This window comes from Diadema setosum, chromosome 4, assembly GCF_964275005.1.
Source record: "Diadema setosum chromosome 4, eeDiaSeto1, whole genome shotgun sequence".
NCBI lineage: Eukaryota > Metazoa > Echinodermata > Echinoidea > Diadematoida > Diadematidae > Diadema > Diadema setosum.
Window position 1 is genome coordinate 8008491 of NC_092688.1, and position 26043 is coordinate 8034533.

The 26043-nt window shown below is 38.3% G+C and overlaps 2 protein-coding genes across 2 annotated transcripts; one reads left to right on the forward strand and one right to left on the reverse strand.

The window, feature by feature from the left end:
• The first annotated feature begins 1111 nt into the window (after positions 1–1111).
• LOC140226824 (transcription elongation factor SPT4-A-like) lies at positions 1112–12287 on the forward strand. The gene is made up of 4 exons (XM_072307252.1): positions 1112–1232; positions 7702–7808; positions 9090–9145; positions 10246–12287. Exons 1-4 carry the CDS (start codon positions 1170–1172, stop codon positions 10365–10367), a joined length of 348 nt encoding a protein of 115 aa, XP_072163353.1. The 5' UTR covers positions 1112–1169; the 3' UTR covers positions 10368–12287.
• Positions 12288–14122: 1835 nt separating this feature from the next.
• On the reverse strand, positions 14123–24163 carry LOC140226825 (uncharacterized). Its single transcript, XM_072307253.1, has 8 exons — positions 24117–24163; positions 22709–22833; positions 21967–22167; positions 20801–20999; positions 20072–20264; positions 18496–18646; positions 16993–17093; positions 14123–16367 (listed from the first exon to the last, which is right to left on the reverse strand). Exons 2-8 carry the CDS (start codon positions 22818–22820, stop codon positions 16173–16175), a joined length of 1152 nt encoding a protein of 383 aa, XP_072163354.1. The 5' UTR covers positions 22821–22833; positions 24117–24163; the 3' UTR covers positions 14123–16172.
• Positions 24164–26043: the final 1880 nt, after the last annotated feature.

Sequence of the window (26043 nt, forward strand, 5' to 3'; positions counted from 1 at the left end):
CTCGCGTGTAAAAGCACGCTCTAGCAACGCATCGCTTGCCCTCTGAGGGAGGGCGCCCTTCAGTTAGTAAGACCGTGTGACGTCATATGCATAAGGTCTATACATGGCAAAGTATCAAGAATCCTTCATAAAATCCATAAAAATTTCCGGATCATTACCAAAATTTAATCATCTGTTCCTTGTGTCATTCTCAACCATTCCCGCAAGTTTCATCCAAATCCGTGCAAAACTTTTTGAGTTATTTTGCAGACGGACAAACAAACAAACCAACCAACCAACACTGCAGACCAACTAGCAACGACAGGCAACAATCAACAAATCAACGGTCACGAAAACATAACCTCCTCCCTCTAGCTCTGCTAAATGTAGGCGGAGGTAAACATGTTAAAAAGCGCGAGAGCGTCCGGTGTCAACGAATACGATCCACTCTCCTACGAGACGACTATGTTGTAGTTTCGGAAGCTATTGTTACATCCGTGATTATCTGATTATGCACTGAGCTGTGTCTTCTGACTGGACTGGATGTTCCGCCTGTACTACAGCCGTACAGGCGGAACATGATCCAGTCCAGTCAGAAAGACACAGCTCAGTGCAGTTCAAAACTTTCGGACCATATTCATCTTTAAATGCGCAATTGTATTAACAGAATCATAATAGATTATGTAGCTTAGCTAAGGTTAATGCTTTTACTCACCATCCCTGGTAGTATTTTTCGACTTTTGTTTGAGAATTTCCGCCCTTTTCTTTAGCTGAGCGTGAGTGACACGGACAACATCAACATTAGTCGCCATTTTCACATTTCGCGGTGCATTTCACCAAAAGAGGGCGGTCGAAGTTTGAGAAGTAGTTGTTTCAACTCAGGCAATTTTTTGTATCTGGGCTATGTTGTTGTTTTTCAATTTACTAATCACCTATAAGGCTGTGATATATCTGCATTATTTCATTACATAAAATTGTATCTGTATTTTTTCATTACATTCAGTGGATTGGCATGTGTTTCAAATGTCATATCTAACAAAGAGAATCCATTCATTGCTGTCATAACAGACTGCTGTCAAAGAAAGACTAGGTATCACGACTACTATACTCTCTTGTCCAGATCCTTGTGCGTGGCCAGACTGCGGCAAGAAAATCTCTTTGTGTTTGATTTTGCAGAAAATACGGTTAAAATGGATGTTGTTCCTACTGGAATGCGAGGGTTGAGAGCCTGTTTATTATGCTCACTTATAAAGGTATGTATTCCAAGTTGATTATCGCTTGAAGTGGATAATTACCGATACGAGTCTTTCATGCATGTAAATTGATAAGTTGCTTCGCAAGTGTGTTGTCCCACCCATTTGTTTTGATGTAACCATACTCGTCGGATGCCTAGAGTAGAACCCGAGTCTGATAAAAAAATCATGATCACGAATCACTCGTCGGCACGTAGTTTTCTAGGTCTATATAAGGGTCTATAATAAGGGTTTTAGAAAAGGGGAATAGGCTACATAGGGTAATCCTGGATTTTGCTCTTTGTTTGACCGTGTATGTCAGTTCGGGAAACCCACTCACAAGGGGGGCCCCTCCTTATAAGTAACCCGTCCCCCTTATAAGTAACCCCCGGGGCACCCCTTATAAGGAGTCTCCACGCTTTTTTGCAATGCAACGCAAAAATGAAAGGACTGCGGCAATTCGCTTGATTATGTCCATAAAGCTTCACAAGTTTCCTAGTTACTCACGAAATTTGAGCAAAATCGGTTCGAGGCATCATATCTAAAATCATGGATTTAAATGCGATGTCAAACGACCCATGCGAATGCTGAAATGCAAGCGATTACTGGCGTGAGTGTCGCCAGGCGCGGCGGCGCGGCAATGCTTGAGTGCAGACGTGGCGACTGAGTACGGAGACTTTCGTTCATTGAGGTGGCTTGATGAACGAAAGTCTCCGTACTCAGTCGCCACGTCTGCACTCAAGCATTGCCGCGCCGCCGCGCCTGGCGACACTCACGCCAGTAATCGCTTGCATTTCAGCATTCGCATGGGTCGTTTGACATCGCATTTAAATCCATGATTTTAGATGTGATGCCTCAAACCGATTTTGCTCAAATTTCGTGAGTAACTAGGAAACTTGTGAAGCTTTATGGACATAATCAAGCGAATTGCCGCAGTCCTTTCATTTTCGCGTTGCACTGCAAAAAAGCGTGGAGACTCCTTATAAGGGGTGCCCCGGGGGTTACTTATAAGGGGGACGGGGTTACTTATAAGGGGGACGGGTTACTTATAAGGAGGGGCCCCCCTTGTGAGTGGGTTTCCCGAACTGATGTTGCTTTAGAAATCAGAGTAATTTTTAGATCCAGACACATAATTTTAATATCAATTATCATGGACTGTGGTAAATTTAGTAGTTTAGCCTTGGTGGTAGGCCTATATCCATGATATCAGTCCGGGAAACCCGCTCATGAGGCCTGCTTTCCCGTACGAGCACACCTCCGCCTCATGAGGTCTCCTGAAAGCCTCATGAAGCCCCTCTGGGAGAGAGACTCATGAATCTCCCTCTTCAATTTTCATTCATCTCACATCTGACGTATAAATTGTCACAACTTTGCACAGTGACTTTTTGTTACACGCACATGTCCACTATTGATGAAAAGAAGAAAAAATTCTGTCTGTTCTTTTTTTGTACAAAAATCGAGTTTTAATCAACAGATGCACAGCGACCCATCGAAACACGGGCGCCAACGGGTTCGTTAAATGCAAGGCTGCCGCACCTAGCGGCCTGATCCAACTAAATATTTTCGGTGCTTTTTTTCTGCAGCTCTCACCTCTCCATGCATGAATCAGTCCCATGAAGCTGAAGTCTGACATAATTTTACAAAGATTTGTAACAAGAAAAATAAAATCAGAACTAACCTAATCTTGTGTATATATTCCAAATTACTATTCCACACTGATAGAGAAGGTGGGTACACGAATTTGTCAGCAAACCGATCACTTTGTAGGTATTACGGTTTCACTTTCTTCGTGAATTCCGATGTCCACAGACTTTTGGCGCTTTGCCTGCAATCGTCCTGCTGCATCCAGCGCGGACAGCGCACAAGCTGCGACTACACACGCACGGGAGCATAATAATTTACCATGCAAAACAATGCAGCTTGACCACGCATGTGTAGTGTACTTGATTACTGCAATACTGGTTTTTATGGTTAGTTTTACAACACGGAAAAAAGGAAGGGGAAAATGTGCCCATTTTTTTAAAAACAAGGCACATATTACAATAGAAAGATCTCTTTTATATCTCTAAAATATCTTTTCAGTAGGAGAATATTCACATTATTGCTTTGATGAAATGGGGTACAAATACAACGTCCACAAGGAAAACATGACAGAGTTTTATCTCCGTATTTTCTTGCCAGAACATGTTCCATGGCTTGCATTTATTATCAAAATATCTCTCAATCGGACATTTTTCGCAAACTGCTTTACAAATCTTTGTAAAATTATGTCAGACTTCAGCTGTGAAAAGTGAAGAGGGAGCTTCATGAGTCTCTCTCCCTGGGGGCTTCATGAGGCTCTCCGGAGGCCTCATGAGGCGGAGGGGTGCTCGTACGGGGGAGCAGGCCTCATGAGTGGGTTTCCCGGACTGATATGCTGTTAGTACTAGTACTAGTAGTGTTAGATCTACTGGGTACTGTAACTGGCATTAGACTTCTAGTAAATTTACTAGCCCCAGATTGGCATGGCCAGAACTCATTCGATCTAAATGTGTTAGTTTCTTCTCAAAATAGTTTTATATCGGCACCCTCACGCGCAACAAGCCCAATCCAACTGTCCAAGGGACGAGGTTGGACTGTTTTGTTACGACCAAAATCACTCTGAGAATGATCGCACAAAAGAAACAATCAACTAATGTTCAGGCGGTTTATTAACAGTGATATTGTGGGTACAGACTCGTAATCGGTTTTCACATCAGTACAATAATGATCAATAAAACAATTATAAATCGGTAGTGAAATCACTTACAGCCAAATTTGAAAGCAAGTAATCCTTTGACAGTGTCCAGATACGATGTTCGATGCACCGATGAATGATCCTTGACGCACCGATGAATGGTTCCTCCGACGTAACTCCAAAGGCACTGGTTGCAATAATCCACTTTATAAATCCAGGGTAAAGTCCACGATAAACAAGGTGTATGTCCACGGCGAAACGTGCAAAATCCAAACGTTATGATGACCACGTCCAGTTGATGCGTTGAATGATGATTCACTTTATAATGTCCAGCAAAGAAACCAGCCCGTCAACAGCTTTGCCGTAATAATGTCCGTTGACACTAAAATATGGAGTCTATCTCCAACGTAGGCAAATTAATTCTCTGCAGGCAAAATGTCAGCAGGCAAAATGTCTCCCAGGCCTTATCTCCACAAACACAGTTTGTATAGCAGGTCAGCAGGTAACACAGGACTGACTATAACAAGTCGCTTCAGAGCCAGAAGTGACGTAACTCTCAGAGCAGAGGTGTTGGGTACTCTGCCTACCTCAGAATTTCTCCTGCTTATATACTACCCATTCACCCCTTTCTAGTACATTCTGTAATTTTCTCCAACCTGGGGCCACATACCTGAACATACTAGCAAGTCCAAATTCCAGGAATCCTGGATGACTCACTGCCTAATATGTGCATAACATCATTGCCAAAATTAACTACCAATCACATTGGGTTACAAGGGCAGTGCCTCACTCAGCCAGCAGCACTTCCTAGAATTTTCTGGAATGGGTTAAATCATTCTAGATTGAGTGAGCTATAATGTATTTCCTGTCACATGCATGTGTACTGTAGCTACATTGTATACCACATAAAAAATTCTCCACTGATCTGGTCAGCCTGTATGTACTATATCTATATCATAAAGAATGTTCTCCATTAATCTGGTCACCCTGTGTACATACACATTAAAGAATCATGCATACAGCCTTGATACATGTACATAACTACTTGTGTGTACATTTGTGACAATGTGCAAAAGCATATAGCAGGCAGTCACATTTTGGACGGTGCAATGTTTTGGTCAAATCATATGGGTGGCTTGCATATGATGTTTGGGCCTAATCACTGCACCAGTCCCCTTGATGCTTCTATTCATAAATGGATCCTGTTTTTTAGTAGGTCCCTACCAACATAAAGTTGAAGAAATGACACAATCATATCATTGAAACAGTAAGGACCTCGTAATATATTATTGAATGTTCTAATACATGTATGAATGATTTCAAGTAGCTTAAATTTTAAGACTTTAATCAATATCTGAATATGTTACTAACTCATTCCTTGTGCAGTCGCGAATGAATCTTTAACAATTTTGGAATCATATAAACGGAGAAGTTTGTTTCCATATCCATTAAAATGCTGGTACATGACTATGACAATGAATTGATGTTAACATTGATAGGATCATGTTTATCCAAAGAACTCAGCATCTGTTTTGTTCAGTGATCCAACAGGGAGCATGCAAGTACATTTAGTTTGGAATGTGCAGAATCAGATGGTGTGATTTGTGTGGCTGCATACATGTATGCAAGGTCCGAGAGACCATGGTAACAATAACATCTGCACATAAGGCAGGGCTCGACACTAACGGTGGCCCGGTGGCCCGGGGCCACCAGAAATGAAAGTCGGACCACCAAATTTAAAAAAAGGGCATATTTAGTGGCCCGCCTCGGGCCACCAAAATTTTTTGAAAAGTATGTCAATAAATTCGTAACTTTTTGTGCCGGCAATTAGCGGTTAAAATTGTTTAAAGGATGGATGAAAAGGACTGAATGAATGCCTGAGAGTGAGTGTTGTGAGTTTGTTGAGGTTTATTTATGAGTAGATATGTCCAACTTCCAATTCTTACTATGATAAAACTTAAATATTTGACTCATTAAAAAACAAGACTTTTAATGTTTTTCATTGTTTTTCTCGGGCCACCAAATTTTTCTCTCGGGCCACCAAAACTTTGAAATTGAGGATTTTGGTGGCCCCATCGGGCCACCAAACAAAAAAGTTAGTGTGGAGCCCTGCATAAGGGCACATACATTATGCATAAAGAATGTGTGCACATTTCAAGAAGAAATCCACCTCAGAAATTTTATCAATATCATAAGAAAGATAAACAAAATTCCCTGCAGAACAATGCAACAAAATTGTCAAAATCAGATGGGAAGTAAGGAAGTTTTGACATTCTGATGTTTCAAAATTTTTCAGAAAACACTTCTTTATCGGTCATTATGAAGATTCAAATTGGCAAATGATTTCTTGCTCTAGCTGTGTAAATAAATAAAAAAAAAAACTTGCTTTAAAACCACCCCAAAATTGAAAGGAACAAATTAATGTTGACTCTGATCTAGTTTGTTATGCTTTAACCTGTTGTACAGGCTGTAGCTAAATATAACAACTATATGTATTCAGAATAACCTATATTGCATATCATGTAAAAAGTATAGCGTGCATGAAAAATTGTGAGGGCATAACATTATCTCATCATCTCACTGGTGAACTTTCTGTAGAGAATTTTTCCCTCTTTCTTATTTAAAGGACAAGTTCACCTTCATGGGTTTATTGAATGCAGCAATATTAGTAGAACACATCATTGAGAGTTTGAGGAAAATCGGACAAACCGTTCAAAAGTTATGAATTTTTGAAGTTTCTGCTCACTCAAGGCTGGATGAGAAGACTACTATAGCTTGTGATGTCACATGAGTACAACGATATAAAGAAAGAATAAAGAAAATTCAACATATTTTCACTTTTCTCGCATAACAAAAGAACACTTGACTTCTCTGTTTCAGAAGGCAGGGGGAATGATATTACCCATAACATATGTCAGTAACAAGTCGAAGACGTGTGCACTTTATTCAAAAAGTAAAGTTTTGTGAAAATCTCTTTTTATTTTCTTTATATGGTTGTACGCATATGACATCATACACTGTAGTAGTCTTCTCATCCAGCACTGACTACGCAGATACTTTAAAAATTCATAACTTTTGAACGGAGTGTCCGATTTTCCCCACACTTTCACTGATGTGTTCTACTAATATTGCTGCATTCACTCAATCCACGTGTATATGAAGGTAGACTTGTCCTTTAAGAGTATATTTTCGAGTGGATTTCCTCTTTAACTTGCATTACCTGCACACAGTATTTACAGCACGAAGCTAGGTTATATGTGTTCATACTTTGTGTCTACACCGTACTATATCCATTGTACGTGTACTGCAGGGAGCTGCCTTATTGCCTATTGCAGCGCCATTCAGCAGAGTCAAAAACAATTACAATCTTCCTGGTTATATTTAGGCAAATGATATTATTTACCTGTGTGGATGGCCCATAAGAATTCGGTGTGTGGTCTCTTTACAATTTTTTAACCATACAATATGAAACAATTACAGTACATTGTATAGTGTGAATACACTATTGTATGAAGTAGACTGCATCCCATGAAACCTTGATAAGAAACACATCTTAAATGCCATTTTTCCTGAAAAGAATGAAATGCTATTAATGCAGTACTATGTACATGTATTTCCACTTTTCTAAATTTCCCTACAAGAGTACATCCTCTATCAACTCTAATGGATTGTAATACATGTACATGTACAAACTGTAATTCAGAGTAGTCAGGCGATGGGCTTGTTACAGGCTTGTACTTTTGATTATTTCCTCATAAATATTATCTCCATCAGACTGCTGACCAGTTTGAGTTGGATGGCTGCGACAACTGTGCAGAGTTTCTACCAATGAAAGGAAACAGAGATATGGTTTACGACTGCACAAGTCCATCTTTTGATGGGTAGGTACTACATTTTGCATGGAGATGCGTGTTTGTGTTTGTGTTCAGTGCTGTGTAAGTTTTAACCCCAGAGTCTAGCATTGTCTTGAGAAATTCCCAAGGAAAAAAAAAAGATGATGAAGAACAAGAAAAACTGATCTTACTTAAAGGAGACATGTCAACTTCCGGGTAGTCAACCGGGTACATGTAAGTACATGTAGGGTCTATAAGCAGGAAATGTTCACAACTGGGGGGTACCTTCAGACCAAAACTTTGATCAACTTTACAAACACTCAGGTATTTTTCATACAAGTTTGTAGTAGCACCCCATATAGGTTTAGTGAATGTTTGTTTTTTGTTCTTTTTTTGTGTACATCTACATGTATAAGAAAAAGCATTTGCTTCCTTGTTTGTGTATGCTGGTCCACACAATTCATAACGCTGGATGACTTGTAAATGCTTGTAATGCTACTAACATTGCTCAGCAAGTACTTGGAACCAAATTTTACCATTTTGTCTGAAGAACAAGCTTACCCAAATAAAAAAATTAATAAATAAAATGGTTTAAAATATAAGTTTGCAACTGTAACTCTATGTGTATTTCCAACCAAACCTGAGTCGCACATCTGCCGTAGCTATCCACACTATGAAATTTCCCTAAACTCTCCCACCCTCATGAATTTATTGTTGTAGAGGCTATAGCTTTGATACGACGGAAAATAAGCAGATAGGCTTCTTGTCTTCAAGTTTTTGATTTACTACTAATGATTTCCCACCTTCAACATGCGTACATATTATTTTTAAATTGTGTTCCATGGAATTCATTTTATCCGAAAATGTGCACCGTACCTAGATTGTCTCAAGTTTACAAGACACCATGTGAGATTGTCATGGTATGGTTTGTCTTTGAAGCTGTTTGCAAAATGTCAATTAATTTCTTAAATCAATATGTGGCAATTTTTGTTTGAATATGGCCCATTTTCTTGTTCGCATGGTTCTGCAGTTATCATTATCCTATGACCTTTTCTAAATTTTGCAAACATGATACACTTAGTGACCTCTTTGTTCCAAATGCATTATCGTTATGTTTTTGAGATTTTACAATCTCATTTAGAAGTCTCCTTGTGAATCCCAGTGTGATTTTTCTTAGAAACAACTCAGTCCACTAAATTAACATTTGATATTGTTTCAGCATCTGAAGATGACATTTGGTTTATTAAAATAAAAATAAAAAATGAGATAAATCATTAGACTCTTTTACTTGTGTTCTGGCAGTTATTTTGGCATTTCTTGTTTCCACAGTTTAATATCATTGATGAGTCCAGAAGACAGCTGGGTGGCAAAATGGCAAAGAACAAGTAAGTGCTTGTGGAAATTTGCTTTTCCTGTGTCTTTGTTTATCTCTTGTGCAAAATTCTGTCTTTTATAGAAAATTTTACAGAAATGTATTCCTTGCCCAACTGCTGCAAATATGATTGTCTTTTCTCTTTTGGGAGTCTGGTACCATTTTGTTGAAATTTGACAAATTATGTATTGATTACATAACAGGTACTGGTCTCAAAACATCCAAATATTTTGTGATCTAGGTCTGCTGGCCATTCTAATGGAAGTATAGAATACTTTGGAAAAAATGAAAATGAAACCAAATAGTCCAAACTAAGGCTGGGATGCCTGTCTATGCCCTATACTTAACAAGTATGATATTTTGTTAATTGGGACTTGTAGGACACTTTTTCAATGGTTGAATTCATTATCAATGAGTACATGTTCAAAAAGTCAATGTCTTTTCAAGAGAAATGTTTGCCAATTCCCACCTACTAGATGATACTAAACTTTAGTATGTACAACACGTTTGTATCACGGGAGGCAATATTTTCAAGATTTGTTAATTTTGTGTCTATTGGTCAACTTGGGAAATTTGCAAAAAATAGAAGCACTGAGAAATAGACTGTGTATTCAGCATTCATCTAGATATTAGAAATGGGCAAGACTTTTCTGTCTGTTGTTTCAGTATGAAAATTATCATCTTGTGCCAGCCAATTAATAATGAACAAGTTGGTTTACAATACAACATACAAACTTATAAGAGAAATACTTGACTTCATGTATTATCACTCATGTCAATAGGGCATACTCCACCTATCAGAGATCTACATTTGTCTTTTTGTGATGTATCGAAGTGAATTTCTCTAGCTTCCAGATGTACTGATGTTGCAGTCTTGTGGTCAATGTTCCAAGTCAATGATGCACTTGAGAAAATTGGGCACCTTTTCCCTATGCGTACGTTCATGTAGAGTATGCATTTTCTGATATGTCAAATTGTTTAAATCATCGAACTATTTCATTCATAGAACAATTGATTGCTGTGGTGTGTCATTCCTTCTTTATGCTACAGCTGTATGTTCCTGTCCGTAATGGAAAAGATAGTGAAATCTTACTGTTCTTATTTTGTATGTAGATCGCTATGTGAAAGGATGCTATGCTGTATCAGTGACAGGTGAACTCCCCAAAGGAATGAGGCAAGACCTGAAGAGTAGAGGGGTCATTTACAAGTCAAGAGACACAAGCGTGAAGTCATAGCACTTGCTGCCTAGTGGGAAAAATCTCCTTTGTAGATATGTGTAAAGCTGAATATCTAGATGGAAGTGTTTGCAAAGAAAAGGTAATCATGCAATATTTGTCACAAAAAGAAACCGGGAAAAGAAGAAGACAAATATTGAAGATGGTTTGACAAACTAACCCATTTATGATGAAGAATGCCAGATGATGATGTTTTTTTTTTTTTCAAACATGGGGGTTTCTGTTGGATTATTATTGTGTACATGTTCATGTAAACAAGAGCACAATTCGCAGGAGTTTAGGCAATTTATGGTGAAAACCTTTACATTATTTCAGCTCCACCACACTGAATACTGAATGATGTAGATGCTGTGTTTCCAACAGTGTTTGTGTGTTTGTTTGTTTGTTTTTTTTTTTTTGGGGGGGGGGTAGGTTCTTTCCTACTTTAAAATGTAGGCCTAGCAGAGCATGACTTAAGCTCATGATCATGAAAGGCACACTGTACGAACATGAATGGAATGCAGTTATCTCTGATTATAATACTGTATAACTGTTTTGCTTTAACATACTTTGATGTGTATATTTTTGTCCTTCAGTCAACATTGTATTGAATGCAAGACAAATACTGTACTAAAGTATGCATTTAAAGCATAAAATTTATGTACAGTGCACTCCCGATAACTCACAAACATGGTTTTAACGAAATTCTTGTTACAACGAAATTAAGATTCATATCCCAAATTCTATTAACTATAACGAAAGAAAAGTGCTGGTCCTGAGGACTTCATTATAATGGGAGCACATTCAGTGTACTGGATTGTACACATGTATCAGCAACTGTTTGTTAAATCCTCCTAGAATATGACTTGCAGTCAATCAAAGGGGTGAGGTTTCCAGTGACTGAAAATAGCATGTACAGTATAAGTTTTTGAAGGACATACATGTTTACCAGTTACACATGGAGGACCTTGCACTTCATTAAGCAAGATTCGGCCCCGTCTTATAAAGCCTTCAAATCAATCACAAGTCCCCAAATCAATCGCAACTTGCATTGCAGCACACAAAAAACTTGCGATTGATTTCTATCACAAGTCTTTATAAGACAGGCCCCTGATGACTACAAAACAATCATTCTGGACATTATTGTGTTGTTTTGTCAAACAGTATATTTTTGCTCATGAATGAATTTACTAATTTCAGAACCAAGAAACACATACGTATGATGTAGTTTATGATGTAGCACCAACAGGTATGCACATACACTTGCAACACACATCAGATGTCTATATATTGGAAATACACAGTACAACATTGTACCTATTATGCAGAGTGTAGCCTTTAGTACATGTTGGAAAGGATAGGACAGGATTTTCTTTTCAAAATCGGTCATTTTCTGTCAGGTTGAGCAACATATATATAATAAGAGATAGCTGTAACAGAAGAAATGAATTATCTGGATAAATTGATTTGTACAACTGGTTCAGATGCAAAATGTACACTTTATGTGACCATTCAGTCTCTTGTATAAAGAGTTTTCTAGCATCTTGTGCTAGTTTATCCCCCCCCCCCACACATTTAAAAAACAAAATTCATATTTTTGTTTTTATGTGACCCACATAATCCGCATCTCAACAAATCTACATTCAAATTTTGTACAAATTCGCATTATGGCCTCGTATTATTGTATGAACAATGTTAATATTAAAAGTCATAGGTAAGATAATCGTGGTGCAGTGATATCCTAGAGTTGTTCTGTAATGCATGTACATGTATATTCAGATTATTTACATGTTATGCAATGATCAGATAGATTGGTCCACTGCAAGGAATCCACATGGGTACAGTAAATTTTGTTTGATGACCCTCATCTTGATTTACTGTGTATATAAACACTTGATTGAAATATGTACTATCTCCTCATTTCCATGTTAATAAAAAATATGAACGAACAGGCTGTGCAATTTTGTCATTTGTCTTATTGGTACTTTGCAAGAGTGTATGCCAGGCAAGGTTTCAGTCCGCACTTGATACGAATTAACATATTGCAGTCATTTTCTTCCTTACTAGTTGGATATGGGGGGCATTTCATGAAGGAACTTGTCGGATAAAATGTCTGACAAGTCAATTATATCCGACAAGTTCAGAGAAATCAGCCAATCAGACTAAAGAATTTCTCAAAACTTGTCGGATATACAGTTAAACTCGCCTAAGTCGACATCGCATATGTCGAATAATCGCGCAAGTCGATTTTAAAAAGTCCCAATTTTTTCCCATTGACTTACGTGTATTAATTCACTCACAAGTCGAATTTTGTAAGTCGAATACTCGCCTAAGTCGATGAAATTCCAAGAACACTTTCACGGAAAAACCATTAAATTCACTGTGTCTAAGTCGAATAAGATTTTATTGTGCAAATAAATCACTGTCAATATCACGAGACGCCAGTTTTTGTTTACATAAGAACTAGCCCGACCATACAGGTGACAAAAAAAAAAATGACCTAAAATATCAAAATTCAAAGCGATCGCATGCGATTGTTGAACTCTCTTCGTGTTTGGAGGTCCGCTGGTACAGCGGCTGTCGCGCTAGCGATACGTAGGTACAGCGACTGGGCTGTGTATAGTCTGTGTATGTTTGCAGTTTGCGTTGTGCAGTGGATGGATGAAGCTGCTGAGTTTTCAAAGCGGAAAGTAGGGGGAAAGTTACGGGCACGGGTAAATCAGAATTACACGTCTATCTACACGCATTTCAAGCCACGGTATGGTAAACTGGAATCAATCACTGCTCAAATATCGTTCATATTCACTTCCCCAAGGTTTAACAAGGGTGTAAAGTAATCGGACCAGCTGTGCCAATACTAATGCACTGTCCATGCAATGTTAGCCGCGGGCCTGCCGGGCGACCCGTGCTGTGGCACACCTCTCCAGCTCTCGGCTCCAGAGTAGACAACATACATAATGTACGTGTGGTGTAACTGTTGTTAAGTCGATTTTTTTCGACTTACGCACAAGTCGAAAATCGCCTAAGTCGATGTGTTTTGCTCAGTCCCGAGATCGACTTATGCGAGTTTAACTGTACATGTAATTGACTTGTCAGATATTTTATCCGACAAGTTCCTTCATGAAATGCCCCCATGAACTGGCCAAATGTTTACACACTTACTTCTGGGTTTAAATACCTTTCAATATCACCTATTGAACACATGTAATTTCAACTTTGTACATGTGGTTTGATTTGGTTACCAGAGCTGGGGCCAAAAATGGGGCTGTGTACATATACCACTACTGCATTTCTTTCATATACACTGTATATATATACACACATATATACACTGTATATATACACTGTATATATATATATATATATATATATATATATACATACATATAATATTATATGTAATGAAAAAATAAGCTGGCAATGCATTTATTATGATTTATAGACAGTGGACTCCCATTACAAAGAAGCTCTCGGGACCTGCAGTTTTCTTTCGTTATATCAAAATTTCGTTATAACTGAACAAATGAACGATAAAGAACATAGACATTATGTTGGAGCCTAAATTTTTACTCTTCCTTGTAACTGGAATTTCGATATAGTCATGTTCGTTATAATGTGAGTGCACTGTATATATATATATATATATATATATATATATATATATATATATTCTTCCTCTTTTTTTTTTCTTTTTTTTTTTTTGATAATGGAGGTGAAATTGATGCCCAGTGTACTTGGATGTTATCTACACTAATCAGAACACTAAAGTTACGGCATTTCTGTTACATATTTGCCCATTGGGCAAAGGTTTAATGTGATCTTATCAATGAGCTCCATGACAATTGCTATAAACACACTGCTGTCACAGTATCTCATTTGCAATAGGGCAAACAATTTTATTGATTGTAATATTTTTTGCACATTTGTCACTACAGCCCATGTACACATGCACAGACTTACACTAAGTTGTGGTGTAGTGCCATTTTTGGGAAGCTGGAAAGTAAGTCGATGGCTTTTTAATCCCTTGGGTTGTTACACTCTGTAATATTGCAGTCCCTTCACTGCCATTCAGTGTCAATGTAGCACTTTACGCTCTTGCTTGTCGAGGCTTCTCTACTGAAAACTGTCCGGTGGGAATATACCAGATTCATTACAGAACTGCATTCTGATATGTATATGGTGTTCTTTCCATTGCTGCTGAATTTCAACGTACACACAAGACATCAAGTTTTTAGCTTGTTTTTGTTTGTTTTGCTTTGTTTAACCAACTCATCTACATGTACTTATAATACTGTATACACTACATCAATTTGCTCAATGAATCTTCTTTGAATAGATCTGGATAGTTACAGTATACACATAATTCGAGATATTTGTGGTTTGTGTTTCTTTTTAACATCAAGGGATGAGATATTCATTGAGTTCAATTTAACAATGGCATTTACATTCAGTGACATAAGAATTGGGTAAAGCTAACTTATTCAAGCAGCTTACAAAGCAGAACTTTGCCAGGCAAGTTTAATGGCGAAGAATTACATTTGACCAAGCCTTCTCTATAACAGACACTTCAGGCCATGTTTTCTGTAGATGGATTGTGTCCCATGAAATAAGCAGTAACTTTGATACAAAATATAGTATGTGATATTATTACATCTTTACTGCACATCATTGAATTAGTATATTCCTCTATCAAATATATAATACATCATGTGATATCTTGACATCAACAACATCAAAACTCTATTCAACATTCTCAAACCTGAATATTCATAACTATTGATTACAAAGAAAATGGCCTGAACCTTTATCTTATCTGCCTTATACATGTAGGGAATTCTGCTTTCATACTAGGTTCATGAAGAAAAATTTTCAGTTTTTGATTAGCCCAATTACATCATTTAAGGGCTGAATTACATAGGGGTTAATTTAATTTAAAAAAAAATATGTCTGACTGCTCTCGGTAACTGACTTTGACCAAGTGATGTAAAATAAAACATTCTCAGGTAAAAAGTGTTCACTTTGTTGGTGAAATGGAAACTGCAAAGGATAAAAGTTCACGGTGACATTCACACTAGGTATAGGTCGAAGTATTGAGGTACAAAGACGATCCTTCAATATGATCTTGAGACAAGTATAATGAAGGGTGACCTTGTGGGCCATTCTTTGATAAAATTATATGAAATATTTTATATTCACTCAAAAGATGGTATGTACAACAAATCAAAATAGAAGAATGATTTCAATCATATCAGGCTAAATGGAAAGGCAGGGTCAAATATGATGGTCACATTCTTGGATTACTCTTTGAGATAAGATGAGAAATGCTTCACAACATGCACTAAATCTTTGTGATGGTATCACAGTATGACATTAATCACTAGTGCCAAAACTTGGAGATCTATCTCTCTCAGAGGTTAAGGGTCAGAAGTTAAGGTGAAGGATGTGACAGCTTGTGTAATCATTAGCCGTTTGCTGACGTACAAGAAATTAAATGCTCTGAAAGACATGCATGGCACGCTAAAATGGTTGCTCGAAGTAAAATTTGGATAGGCAGAGTTATACTTATTGATGTGGTACATGTATCGGCATTTTCCAATTCTTATTCTAAATTTACAGATTATGGGGCTATCAACAGAAGCCTCTTGTCAAGAAGGGATAAGTGAAATATGCAAGCACATGCTTTGAATAAACCATCACAAGCAATACATTTCTATGACCAGGTTATTGACTTAAAAATAAACAAAGAATACAGACATGTGATATAAGAACAAAGCAGCTATTCCTATCTTTACACCGCAGGAATGGGTCCAGCCATGCAGGCATTCCCTAAGGCTCAATGTTTGTGACCTGAAGTCTGTGTCGGGCCACCTTGTCACAAGCTGCAACCAGGCTTCTCATCACTCTCTGTTCCACGGCTGATGCCGGGCGGACGGATACACAGCGGAAGAGTCCCTCCCGGGGTGGGATGTTGCCCATGCAACGCAGGCACTGGCCTCTTGTCAAGTGACCCAGGGGGCGGTCCTGCAATGCAAATGCAACATTGCACATTTCATGGTCAAAGTGGATATTGGAATGAAAGAAAAGACAGTGAAATCACATCATTGAAATACCTCTAAATATGATGGTAAATCAAAAATCATCAAGACTTTGTGAAATGCTGCATTCTGTTATCATATATGCATGTGAATGTAAAAAAAAAAAAAATCTTAAATCACAACAGGACCAATTTTTACTTTTGTCACAGTTATTTTGTTTTGAACAGTTCTATTACAATTTCATATCGAGTGAGATCATGTAAACATGAGCAATAAATACAGATGTGGGCATAACTAAATCATGCAGTACACAAGTGTCATCATGATATCTTGATATATAATATTAGCTACTTTTTTGCATACCTTGGCAACATTTCATCTCATGGATGAAGAATATATGTAAGTAAAATCATTTCAGGGCTGATTTCAAACTCAAGCAGAACGTAAGTATATAGTACAAAGTGAAACAAAATACAAGAGAGAGAAGACTGTACTTTTAAAGCAGAAGGGTAAAGGGAAAAAAATTATGTGACAGGAAAAACCTGTCCATACAAATAATGTGATCTTCAGGAGAATTGTACTGCAAATGGAATTGCCCAATGTGTATTTACCGTCTCATAAAAGATGCACTGCAGTGTATGGTGACCATCTTTGATGGTGAATTTCTTTGCTATCCCTCTTCCATCTGCACACACAGCTGAATTCAGAATGCCTGATTGAGTTGAGGCAAAAGTATGAGTCGAATCTTTTCATGAGAAAAGAAGATGCATCGTATGCTAAAGTAAAAGCTGGTATATTAATTCACTTTGTGGTCATTCCACATTCTAATAATTACAAACATTTCTGTCTTCACTCTCTACCTCAAATCCAACATACAACATCAATACACAATTGATAAAAAGAATAAAGACTTCCATCATAACAAAGTCTGCGGGGGCCATTAGATATCTTTCGTTATGTCGAAATTCCATTATAACCAAACAAATAAACAATACAAAAACATAGAGCCGATAATTTTGCGACCTGGATTTTTATTTCGTTGTAATTGGAATTTCATTACAACCGTGTTCGTTATAACAGGGGTGCACTGTACTGATTATGTTCTCCTATGCCAAGGGAATTCAAGCTGGTTACAAAGCACAAAATGTAACCCACTGTCTCCATCCACTTGCTATCATCTAGTCAATGTCTAGTGCTGGCAATAGTAATATCAAACCTTCGAACAAAGTTCGTAATCTTGGTGTGGTTTATGATGCAAATCTGACGTTCAAAGACCACATTTCATATGTATCCCAATCTGTAAGATTTCATTTGCGTAACCTGGGCTCAATTCGGAGATATTTAACTAGATCAGCAGCAGAAAAACTGATGCATGCTCTTATTTCGTCTCGTCTAGATTTCTGCAATTCTCTGTTTTGCAGCCTTCCACAAAAAGAACTCAGTAAACTGCAACGTCTTCAGAACTGTGCCATTACTTTCAAGAAGAAAACTGTGCATACTACCCCAATACTTCGGTCCCTACACTGGCTTCCTGTAGAAAAACGTATTAACTTCAAGATTCTTCTTCTTGTTTACCGTACATTGCACAAATTTGCCCCTGTCTATTTTCAAAATACTCTTCATCTTCACCAACCACCACGTAATCTCCGTTCATCAAACTCGCTAAAATTACAGGTACCTCGAATCAAGCATAATTGGGGGGATCGGGCTTTTTCATATATGGGCCCAAAACTATGGAATGGCCTACCAAAATCTCTTAGAGAAGCATCTTCCATTGATGGTTTCAAAAAGAATCTCAAGACATATATTTTCAATTTAAATTGACAATATTGTATACCTGTATGTATAGTATGTGTACGTATATATAGGCCTATTGTTTGTTGGTTTATTGTCTTATCATTTTTTGAGATACTGTTGTAACGTGACACAATATGTACTCTGTTCTATAGCGCCTTGAGTATCTTTTTTAGGTAGAAATGTGCGCTTTATAAGAGTCTCACTATTATTATTTTTATTATTAGTGGAGTGGGGGAAAGTCCATCTTAATGTACAGTCAAGGGAGGTAGACATATTTTGTTAGTTTGTCAGAGCCAGGAATGTGGCCTAAGCAATACCAAATAGCTCAAAGAACACAAGTCCCCGACAGTCCTTGGACGATGCCCAGTGCCGGAGTTCCTCAATGCCCACAGTCAGAATCTTCATGGACGTGTCTGCCCTGTGCTCATCAGTATGGGGACCCTTTATCTCCCAAGAGGTAGGAGGAGCCTGCTTGTATAAAGTTGGAAAGAGTGGCAATGCTGACAGCAATACATTTTTGTTCTTGTTTCAATAGCAGCTTTTCATGATATTGCAAAAGTACTGTATTATGTGGGACAGTGCTTTGTATCTGCTTGTCATTTTTGCATAAATGTTTGCATTTGTAGTATTAGTTGTTGGCCAGGTAATTCTTCCTCAAAGAGGGTTATCACTCAAGAAGTTATGACACATACAGATTAAAGTAACATTTTTTTTTTTTTTTTTAACTTGGACCAGTAAGAAATCTAACAAATTAAACATATGTACGAAAATGAAATACAAAAACATCTGTCTGGTCATAGATCATTGACTATAATACCTTCATGCAAAAGTGAGTGGATTACATTCGCTGTGACAAACTAACAAATTATAGAAAACTAGAAATGTCGCTACGGCGACTGGTGTATGCCTCCGCCATAATAATGCATGCTTCTCCTAATAGGTCTATAGTACAATGTTTTGACAATGTGTGATGAAAGTTTCAAACAATTGGCAAAATATTAAAATGACAGGTTTGCCACAAATGTGCTGAATGTTCACTTTCCTAGAACTAGGTTCAATTGGATGAATAATTAAAACGTCAGAGTGCAGGTATTTGGGGGAACTGATGATTTTTACTTGACTTTTGACCCTTTTATAAGTTTATGCATCGAGTAATTTTCAAGGTATTGAGAAAAAGTATAATTTCAGTATCAAATGGTAAAATAGTATTATCTAAACCTGGCCTTTGACCTTTGATCTCACAGTTCCAAAGAGAATCACTGTTAGGTAGAACATGCATAAATATGTAAGTTTCATGATAATACCTTGAGTTACTTTTGAGATATGGAGGAAGAAGTGCAATTTAGCACTTTCACTTGACCTTTTGACCTTTGACTTTTTGGCAAAAAACTTCCCACAGAATATATATTGGGTTATATATGCATACATCAAGTTAAAAAAAAAAATCCTTCAGGCATTGCATAAATATAAGGAAAGCAGTGATATTTTGAGGAGTTGACCTTGACCTTTGACCCCCTGACCTTTGACCCATGACCCCCAATTTTCCTAGATAATCACTGCCCATCGGTACATGCATGTATACTAAGTTCCATGAAGATACCTTGAACCATTTGTGAGATATGGAGAAAAACATGAAATTTCAACCTTTTTTTCACAAAATAACCTGTGACCTTTGACCTTTGACCCCGTGATCCTAAAATCCAAACAAAGTATTATCCCCCAGGATATACCCTCATACCAAGTTTGATGCAAAACCACCTCACGGTTCTTGAGATATATCGACAAAAACAAAACGGGACGGACGTAGGGACGACCCGAAAACATAATGCCTCCGGCCACTTTGTTGGCGGAGGCATAAAAAAAACTGCTACATTCTGAAATTGCTAAACTTACATTTACTCTGCTTAGGGGCGAGGGTGGCATTCTGAATGGAAGTGGAGCACCAGTATTTGTCTTAATTGCAGCATTGGCATGTGAACTGGTGGCTGTGTGGGGGACTGTTCTGCTCTGAAGGACATCCTGGGGTAGAGTTCTGGGTGGTTGGTGAGGACCAAGCTTGGACCCAGTCAATGGTGGCTGCATGGAGCTGGTCATAGCAAACAAATGAAAACAAACTATACATGAATCTTTAAACCAAGAGCTAGGAAAGTGTTATGTCATTTGCAATTCTTAATTCAATTACAAATAGAATTAATCAAACAGTACAGATCTACTCCGTACAAAAGTAGACATTCACAAGCAAATTGTGCCATAAAGAGAGTTGCTCTTAGGATGATATTTTATGGTAATTTTTGTGTGTACAAATAGGAGTAAGAATGACAAAAGTTCTTATGAATGAAGGATTTTCTTGTTTTTACATATTCCTTTCTTTTAATACACGATCGGAAAGTCAATTGTTTAGACTGATTAGTAAAGATGGACCCTACTCTACAGCAGTCACACTTTGACAGTTACTTTAAGTTTTTCTCTTATGCAAATGTTCAAGGGAAATTTCACACCACCAATGCATGCCTTAAGTGTCTGTTACTATAATAAGCAACTTCTTATCTTTTCTCATGCACATCACTGACTAGCTTTATGAAACTTACAGAAAATGCTATCAATTATTTCAAGCTTTACTACCTCACAGGATACTGGGGGCTCATTTGCATTTGATCTTGCTGTACAGGTGCATACTGTCTGGCAATTTTGTTAGGAGGTGGATGCGAGTGTGCTTGCATGTGCTGCCTTTTGTCTGGTTGATGGCTGCCACCTCCGTTGGGCCAGTAGTTTCTACCGTCTTGTTTCATGGCTGGTTGCCGCTGAGACACCTTCATCATGCCTGTGTAAACCCATGAATACAGACTTTGGTTTCTTTTCTGCCATTTGACATTCATGTCTTCCATCAAGTTTACTGATAGCATTTCAAGATAGACTTTGAAGCATTCAGGTCAACAACAAAATGCAAATAAATGCCTGATCACTATCTAATAAAAGAAGAGAAATGGTTTTACTTACATTACAAAGAATGCAAATGTTTTGATATCAGTGCATGAGGAATTGCTTTTGATACAGCCCTAACACAACAAGAAACAGTGGTTAAGGTTAGGGTTACAGTTAGGGTTATGGCTTCTCATCTTCAGCAGAAGCCATCATAGGAACAAGTCTTGAATAAAATGTTGAGACATTAATGCTCTCCTGTGAGAATGTGGTTGGTTATTTCTGTTTCAATCAAATAAATCAATATCTCCTACACTTCTCAGTGATATAATCTACAGAAACATCATCATCAACATCATCAACAATATTTTTCCTAATCAATACACTGAGCAGTTCAACCACTTGATGAAACAAAAATAATAATCAAGGTAATATTCACAGCAGCTAAATCAAACAAACCATATCACTGCACCTATTGCACAGAACTTAAGACCAATTTTGGTTACTTACTTAAAGGCAGTGTTCTCTTACTGTGTACAAGTTTGATTTGATATGTCAGACTAGCATGAAAAAGTCAAGCACTTTATGAAAGTATAAACAAAATATAATGTATGTGACCTTGTAGAATGAACATCAGAGTGGTCTTTACCCTAACAGAAAATGTGTGTCATCTCTTGCACACTGGCTTGTGAGCTAGAAACAGATTAAAAAAAAAAATTGCCATTAAACACCTAGGAAATCAAAAGTGATTCTACTTTCACATCTAATCAAGATAGCAGTATCAACTTCAGCTGTCAGTATGCAGTGTGAACCCATCTCCATCTGAAGGTTCTCTACACAGTGCCCAAGATCTTATATCACCACCTAACCTGGAGCATTCGGTTTATTTTCTAAGCCTCGAGGTTGGGATTGACGTTGCCACTGCTCATTTGTATGGCTGGTATTTGCAGTGGTCGGTGCGAGTGGTGGTCTCCCGCGTTGTTGAGATGAACTCTGACCTCCTACCCAATTACCATGTTGGGGTGCACTTGAGACATCTCCATGAGATTTGGATGGTGTAACAGCTTCCCCTGGAAGTAAAATAAAAAGAGTTGACATCATTAACTTTATGAACTCTCACGTATACATTGAAATTATGGTCCTATACTAGGTCAATTCTATCACCAATCCTGGAATAGCAGTCTGAACTCCAAACCACCAGTAAATTTTGTATGATCACCAAAAAGTATTTTTGATTCCCTTGTACTTATAAATATCTGAATGTGAAAAAGGAGAACAGTATCAAGCCAAGAGTCAATACCTTAGTGGTTGTTTCTCTTTGAAATGTGATGGGATTTTCAATACCAGCAATGCAATGAGTTTGTTTCACTGTCATAGCATTCCATTTCATTTCCATTAAGAATAATACATTTAATACAAAGTATGCATTTGTCCATTCATTGGGGAAAAAAAAAATGAAATCAGTTCACAGTCAGTAATATCAACTGAAAAGCTCGCTCATACTGGGTCTTGGCCAACATATCCATATATGATTAACATTAAAAAAAAATATAAAAGTAACTGATGATCTTGATGACTGGATTTACAGGATGTGACCATATAAACACATACCTTGCACTTGGTTGCTGGCATTTTGTGATGCAGGAAGAGCATAAAGAGCTTGGCGAGGTCGCTTCCGTTTGCTGAAGATAGGTATAACATTCTTTCCTGATGGGGTTTGCATGATTTTCCTTGGCCTTGAGAAATGACAATATTCACGAGCAAATAACATTAAGCTATTAAATACCCATTTCTAATCTAACAAAATTGCTGGCTTATAAATAATTAAAAAAGAAATAGATCTAGACGTCTTCTAACCAGTTGAGTTAGGCCTAGTTGTCATTTACTAACGTTAGATATAACTCAGTGTCAGTGTTAGCTAGGACACTAGAAAGGTGCTAAAATGTTAGGTTAGTGTAGCTAGACAGAGACAGCACTCTTATTGATATTACATTAGTCTCACTTTGAAGGTTACTTCTACAGCCTAACTAAAAATATTTCTAGTATTAATACAGGGCACAAGCAACATAGTATCAGACCTATAGACTCTAACGTTAGCTAGAGTTCTATTATCGGGATGTATCATCTAACACTAACAGGTTAGACTTAACACAAAACAATAACACTTAATTCATTAACCTAAATCAGGCATCGTCAGCATCTTATAACCAGTTGTTTAGTCAGGGAAGGGCTATAGATTTTGTACGTTAGTATTTAACTGCGATCAGCCCGGGCCTAGCCTAACGTTACTCATTAACTGTGTAAAGAAAAGCCATCAAGGAGCGCTCCGTGGTTACAGGGCTATCAACATCGACAGCCTGACTTTTTAAGAAGAAAAGTCAGTGACTGCTGGAACAAAAAAGCTATCCAACTTAAGTTTGGCCTATAAAGTTTGATCAGAGTGGATTCAGGATTCCTTCTTGACCGAAAGATCGGTCTGTAACTGTTGAATACTGTCGGGGATATGTTCCGCGGAGACTGCGTCTGGCTTCACGGATCCCCTCCCGGAGGAGAGCGATAACGTCCAATTAATACTCTAATAGACATTGCTCTAAGTCTAATATCAAGTAATAAAAATAAGAAAATAAGAAAATAAATAAATAAATAAAAGTCTCCTCCGGACAGACGATCTTTCTGTCTAACCGTTAGATTCAGAATACCCTACCTGTTCACGAACGCATCTTCAGCTAGCTGAACAGAATTTTCTGCCAATTCCTTGACGCCACACTAACGTTAAAAGTAGGGACCTAGACCTCTACAACTCTAACGTTACAGTAGGACCTAGTAGTAGTACAGGCACAGCGCTCAGCCACGGCCGGCACAAGATAAAGTTCAGTTGAACACCAATTAGGCCCTATGTAGTTTCTTGAACATCAACGCCAACAACGGTAGGAATTCTACTATTGATTCCGTGCCAAGAAATTGTGATTAGGTCTACTGACAGTAAGAATTTACCCTCAGTCAGCTGCTGTTAACCTACAAATTACAATACGGCTTCCAAGTTCCTTCTCGAGCTCCCGGTCGGATGTTGCGACGATCTACGATCCGACGATCACAACACTACAGACAGTTAGTGGCTGCCGGTTGCCGACAGAGTGACACTACCGAGAATGCACCCTGCATTGATGCGCATGCTGCTGCGCTGCATTGCAGTAGATCGATACCAGGCAGATCGATATGGTCGCGATAGTTTGATGATAGATCAATGAACAAGCAAGTACTTGAGTAGAATGCCGAATATCAATCAACAAGCAGAATCGGCCATCCATCACCACTACACCACCAATATACTAGTAAAAAAAGGCCCTCAGCTCATCTTTCCTCTTCCATTTCCGGGGGGCCCAAAGTGATGACACCATATGTATTCCTTTGTAATGTGCACAAAAAGCGTGGGGGCCCGAGCCCCCACAGCCCCCACGGCTCCGCCGACCATGATACTTGATGTCTTCTCTCACCCCTTCCACTTCATAATCCTCCTCCTGCCTCCCTTCTCACTTATATTCAGTACATGCATCTGTTTCAGTTGATTCGAAGTAGCGAGGGTTCTATAGAGAAAGGCTTTCCCCATGGTAAACAACTTGAGATAGAGCGCAAATTTTACTAATCAAGCCGACTTAGAAAACAATCTGACGAACATGCAGAATGATTATAAAACTATAGGGCCTAAGAAGTTTCAAGTTATGTCCGACATTAATGGTCGGTGGACCATACAAAGGAATACATAAGGTGTCATCACTTTGCCCCCCCCCCTTTTTTTTTAACCCGGAAGTACGTAAGTGGGACTAAAAAGAGATCTTGAAGTGTGAGCGCGGTATGTTTTTGCGCTGAAGACCCCACCCCCATTTTTTTTTTTTTTTTCATTGTCAGCTGAAGACACCCGGAAAGGGAAGGGGAAAGATGAGCTGAAGACCCCCTCCCTTTTTTTTTTTTTTTTTTTTGATAGCTCATGAAACCCGGAAGTGCCCCCCCCCCCTACTTTTGAAAATGCTCCACCGGCCCTGTTTACGGTTATGGCCTTGGTATGGCATGTGGTTACCGGCATTTATGACTGCCTCGTGAAAACACTCACCAGTGAATTAAATGCTCATAGGGCCTATATATACTCGCTATTTTCTTTTAAATTGAGATGAAGGATCAATCTAAAACAAGATCGAAAATCTCAATCTAGTAGGTTTAGAAGTCAGTCTCTACCCAATCTAACTTTGGATTCCGGTCCCTCACCATGGCACGATCTTGGATTGATTTGTGGACAGTCCGAGAAAGGAAGTATTGTTGTGTATATACCAGGGCCTATGAAGGGCTGGATTCGTCGGATGGCCTAGCTGGCTCTCCTCGTCTGAAATCATATTTCACTCTTGACCCTCAAAGGTTGTTCAATTAAAGTTTGGGCAAACTATTACCATGGCAACGATACTCAACAGCCAACCAAAATCAAAATTCCATTGAAGTTATACAATAAGTTATTGGATGGCAAAGTTACCATAATAATAACTTTTATGCAACGGGCCCCAAAATTTCATTATTCTGCTCTACACTCGTTATGAACCACGCATAGAAGGGTCTGCAAGGCAAGTCGAATTACAGGGGCGTCACCAGCTTTTTTTCAAGGGGGTGCGTTTTTGACATTAGTTTTTTTTGGACAGACATTTGGAATTTAGGAAGCTCTCAATCCCCAGACTTTTAGTGTTTTTTCTTAAGGGAAACCAAGCGGGGAGAGGGCACCGGCGTAGCTAGGATTTCATCTTTTTTGTTTTTGTTTTTGTTTTTGTTTTTGTTTTTTTGTTTTTGTTTTTGTTTTGTTTTGTTTTTGTTTTTTTTTTGGGGGGGGGGTTGTTAGTATGCGAGGGAGCGAAGCGACCGAGCCCGAGCAAGCAGAGCGAACAAGGGGGACTGGGAGGGTGTGGGAG